The sequence below is a fragment of the Teleopsis dalmanni genome, chromosome 1 (assembly GCF_002237135.1).
Source record: "Teleopsis dalmanni isolate 2A chromosome 1, ASM223713v2, whole genome shotgun sequence".
Lineage (NCBI taxonomy): Eukaryota > Metazoa > Arthropoda > Insecta > Diptera > Diopsidae > Teleopsis > Teleopsis dalmanni.
This window is the reverse complement of record NC_051846.1, coordinates 132,980,469-132,985,953: the sequence shown is the minus strand read 5'-3', so window position 1 is coordinate 132,985,953 and position 5,485 is coordinate 132,980,469. Positions and strand designations below refer to the sequence as shown.

General features: G+C 32.4%; 1 protein-coding gene across 1 annotated transcript; it reads right to left on the bottom strand.

Moving 5' to 3' along the window:
* Nucleotides 1-998: 998 nt before the first annotated feature.
* On the bottom strand, nucleotides 999-4,762 carry LOC119666191. Its single transcript, XM_038075473.1, has 2 exons — nucleotides 4,259-4,762; nucleotides 999-1,924 (listed from the first exon to the last, which is right to left on the bottom strand). Exons 1-2 carry the CDS (start codon nucleotides 4,760-4,762, stop codon nucleotides 1,148-1,150), a joined length of 1,281 nt encoding a protein of 426 aa, XP_037931401.1. The 3' UTR covers nucleotides 999-1,147.
* Nucleotides 4,763-5,485: the final 723 nt, after the last annotated feature.

Below are 5,485 nucleotides of genomic sequence, written 5' to 3'. Positions count from 1 at the left end.
CGCCTTCTGACGTAATACATTCCGATGGTACCTGAAGGGACTTTCAGTCCGGACATGAGTACATGTTTTTAGTGGATTAACGTTCTGCACTGATTTAGGCTTTCGATGCTTTTGAGTCCTCTTTAAAAAAAATGATATGCAGACGCGGATAATATTTGGATAATATTTAATGCAGCTAATATTCTAGGCATAGTAACGATATACAGTCGCAGCTGCTAATGTTCACAGAACAACAGCGATGTGTAAACACAGCTAATTTTCGATGCACAATAACGATGTGTGGACGCAGCTAATGTTTTAGGCATAGTAACGATATGCAGATGCAGGTACCACTGGTCAAGGCACAGTAATGGTATCTGGACGTTGTTAAGATTATAGGCACAGTAATGATATGTAGACGCAGCTACCACTGTTCAAGACACAATAATGATATCTGAACGCAGCTAATGTTTAAAGCACAATAACGATTTGCAGCCAGAGATAATATTTTAGGTACAATAATGATATGCGTACACAGCAAATATTCAAGGCACAGTGAAAGATATATGTTATAAATCACTTAACATTTTTTACTGGTTACCAGATTTCTCTCTTATGTTACTATGGAGTTCCTTGCCTTGATTTCTTGCTGCAATTATGTCCAGTACTTCTCGTTTAAAAACAGCTGATGGTCAGCTGTTCAATATTATGCAACTGGAAGTGGATACATTGTATTTTCCTTAAAAAAGCAAAGCGTTCTTTTTTTAATAAATCATATATTATTCAAAAGCCCATATATCCCAAAGCCCAAATGATTTAAATGAGACACGTAATATTACTTTTACTTATTTTATTTTATATTAAATAATTGTATAGCTTAAAAATGTTTTGTAATTAGTGTTAGGGCTTAAAAACTTATTGTTTGTCTCCTTGTAAGAGAGGATATATACAATATGTACAATATACATGTATAATTATAAAAAAATATAGGTAAATTGATTACAATTAAAAATACGTAATATTCTTCTACTTTATTATTTTAAGTATTATTGATAATGTGATTTTATCTTAAAACCATTTCATTAACTTGGTTCGCGCAAAAAGCATTTTATACATATATAATATTATACTTAATATGAACGAAATTAACAACAGAACTCTTGATCACCTAAGGTCTAGCAGTCACAAGCGTTGATCGATGCTCATCATAAGTTCCAGGAATATATTCATTTATATTTAAATTGATTGAATACGGATAGCTTCTGTTCTTAACTTCACGATTGATACGATTGTTATTATGATACGGTTGCAAAGAAGTAGAATGTTTCAGCGCTGGAAGTCCCAAATTTGTTGGAATATTCACTAAAGAAGGTGGTGGGTATACTACTTCATTTGGATTAATCGCTGAAATTAATGCTGCGGAGCGGATTCCATACTCACCAATATTTGTGTCAGTGTGCAACGGACGCATACTAGATGATGATAATTGTTTTGTTAATGGTTCAAGGGAACTAATTGGCACAATTATTGGCCGAGTTGGTATAAGTTGTAAGTATTGCACTCCTCCATCATTCATTGTTTGTGGAAAATATTGTAAGAGCACTGCTGTCGATGGTATATTTTGCATTGGCGAAAAATTAGTTTCTGTATTTGGTAATTTATAAGGTGGCCTAAAACTGTTTTGAGCGTTAGTGTTGGCTGAGCTTTCGTAACTTGCTGCGTAAGCACTCAAGGAATTTAAAGGCAGTTCCTGACTGCTTTGTTTTTGAATTTGTTTGTTTTTGATCTCCGGAACACCAATGTTATGATTTATCTTGCCGGTAATATCAGGATTGTTTACTGGGCTTGCAAATATTTTTGGTTGTGTAATTGAACAAAGAAGCAAAAACCAGAAAATAATCGTATGAAAAGTTCTTTCGGACTTTAATAAAGTTGTGTCAGCCATCTGTTTGTGAAATAAAAAATAATAAAAAATTTTAGAATGATTTCAGCACTGATTTTGAACACTATCATAATATAAAAATAATTTCATATCAAAGTAATGATATTTTCGGATATAGTTTTACTATTTCATACCTTTGGTATTGTTTAATTGCAAAAAATTTCACATAATTGCTAAGATCTGATATCTTGTGTTATATGGAAGCATACCTCATATTTGACTAGTCTGACCATATTCATTTAAAATTATAATAGTTTGACCGTGCTTAACTGTAGTAAAACTGCAATAAAATCTTACTGCAATAATAATAATTTTTGAAAAGCAAGAGTTTTTGCGAGCGAATTAATATTACAATATATATTGATCAATTTGCTTAAATTTTAATAAATAAATTCATTCAAGTAAAATTTAAGTTAAATCACTGTAAATATTGTATTTAAGCAATTTTCGTTTTATCATGTTGCAAAAGTCATATGTTTAAATAATTTATAATTGAATCTTAAATTAATACTGGAATGGAATAGACGGCCTATATCATTCCAAAAAATTCTTAAATTTTGATGCCAAAAGAGCAAACACCGCTCTTAACCTAAACAAGAAGAGTCTAAAGTCACTCTCTGGTGCACTAACAGGCCACGCCGCATGTAACGAACACCTACACAAAACAGATATATCCGATACCAATATTTGCTGATGCTGCTGGGATGAGAAAGAGTCTACGGAACATCTGATTACCAACTGTGATGCACTAGGCCACAGAAGAAACCAAATTTTAGGTGCATACCAACTAAAGGATGAAGACCTTCGAAAAATCTCTCCGAAGGAGCTGGTTCGATTCCTCGAGATACTAAATATCTAAATACAAAGGTATGCGCAATAGATCAAACTGGTCGTAGTGTATAAGTGCTTTAGCTTAACCCGAAACCCTCGAACACCATTATTTAGAGTTTGAATTTAATTAATAAACAAACAGTCACGGAAGGTGGAAATTAATAATGACCTACACAAAATGGGAATGCAAATTCCACTTGAATTGCATAACTAAAACATTTACTATTCAAACGAAATGAAATTTATATAGTAATTCATTTCAGAATTCCCTCAAAATGTTAATATTAGCAGAATGAATATTTTGTACAAATAGAGAAATGATTTTCTGAAGAAATTCGTATTAAAAAAGTTTTAAAGTTATCTATCAATGGAGCTTATATGGGAAAAAATAACCAGACAACAGTGTTCGCATGTATAACGGGTGCCATGCGGACTTGTCTAACAGCATCCATGGAGGTCCTTCTAGAACTCATACCCTTGCCTATATATATCAGAACTCAAACGGAAAGGGCTGTTCTAAGAATGAAAAAAAGCGGATAGCTGGCTCAATAGATAAAAAATCTTCTAAAATTTTGCCAAGCAGAATCCGGAGTTTTCAATGCTGTGGCACAAGATGAATCTCAAATTCACCTTTGCTAAGCTTTTTAAAACTGAACTAAGCAACAATAGAAGATGGGAGGACATTAATCAAACCTACCAGCCAACAAATAGCACAATCGCATGATTCCCTGACGGCTCGCTTACGGAGGAATATAATTATAAATATTATTATAATAATGAAAAGTATTTCAGTTTTTTAATGTGACGTTTTGGCTAAACATATTCGTATACCTAACAACAAAACAATTATGATTGAAAGCATGCATTTTTCTGTTCTTACCTTAGAACAATAAGTGTAATTTTAAAAAGATTTAAAATATTTAAAAATTTAATATTTCGCTATCTGAGCTAAGTTCATCCTTCTCACTTAAGCACATTATGGTGTCTTCCAGTTCATTAGTAGAAAGAAGCATTTCTAACGCTTCCTTTGTAAAAGGCTTTGATGGTGTTTTGGTTTTCCTCTCAATCTAGTCAGAAGAGGATCTGAAGTTAATAAAAGTCTATTTAATATATCTGTATTGCAGGACTCCTGCTGATAACTCAGACTCTGAAAAAAATCGTCTACTTGTGTTTCCATCATTACTATTTCCGAATCCAGGTTTAGGCACAATAAGATGCAAATAAGACCCATTTTGTTTTTGAATGGCTTTTGAATTTCAATTTTTCTCTGCAGAATTACAACTTTGTCACTATCTGAACGTGATTGCCATTTCTGATTAGGCAATTTATGGGACAAGTCCAACAGGTTCACAAATAGTCTTATTTCCGCATGCAGAATTGATTAACCAAACGTAAGAGAGTTTTCGTTTATTAGTAGAGCTGTAGTCAAATCATTAAAATCCTTTGAAGTTTTGTTACATATATAACATTTCTAGTAGAACTAGTGTGTGTGATAACATTGCATACTTTAGCATCTACCATGATAAGCAGCAAATTATGTGTTGTACGTATATTTTTTCCCATTAAGGTTATATTTGTTTCTACTAAGGAGCTTTTTGCATTTTGAATATAATTCACTTCTTCGTTCGTTACGTCGACTGTTTCTTTTTCAAATTGGAACCGGATAGGACGGCAATAGCGTGATGATGAAGGAGTTGGGTTTTCCCATATCACTTTCTGAGTGTTTGATAATATTAGTTGCAGTGGTACCAACGAACTTAGAAAAATACTCGTATCCAAATCGAACTCATTGTCAAATTTTTGCTTGTATTGGGATTGCCGTGATCCATCACAACTCCACTTACAAACCAGTGTCAAGTTTTTTAAATCATTCTGTTCTAATGATTTATTCACTTCTTGTTGATATTCCAATATTCTTGTTGCTGTATGATTCAAAATATCTTGTAAATGCTGTATGCTGAACCGTATGGATAACAGTCCTTTTTGGCTTTTTGGATTAAAGTATAACATGGATAAAACTTTTTATTATATATGAGCTTTTGCAGCTTTGCATTATGCTTAATATATATGCTCTACTTATTTCTGTGACCCCTGAAGTACCTAAATGCAAAGTGATAAAATTTGATTATGGAAAGATTACACGGAAACACATAGTATACAGAGATCACCAACGCTGCTCATGAGTACACTGAATCTACTGGTGCGCTTGATAAGGATTTCAAATACTTACAAAAATTAGTAAATATTAACTTTATCTTCAATGTTTCAATTGACAGATCTTTACATATCATTTCTATAAGTTTTTAACTATAATACATTCGCTTAATCAAAAAAATTCATTCAAATAGCATCTTTTAGATTAAAGCCTCAACAGCACTAAAACACAGAATATCTACTTTAAATTAATTAAGTAGATCTCTAATTGTCATAATTCATATCTTTCAAGAATATTGTCACTATTAATAATATCACTTTTTATTAGCTACTAGCGCAAGTTGCAACTCAAACTAAAATTTTCCTTTCAAAAGGCTCCACTTCAAATCAGCCGTGCAAGCGAATAAAAACCTGTAATGTGTAAAAAACACATAATCTTGTAGTGAATTCTATTTTGGAATTTTTATGAAAAATTAATTTCAAAAATTGGATTTTTGACCGCCTAAATTGAGCAAATACCCCTATGTGCGGCGATCAAAACACTAAATTTGTTTCAAGTGAATTCAAGACTGGTGCAAG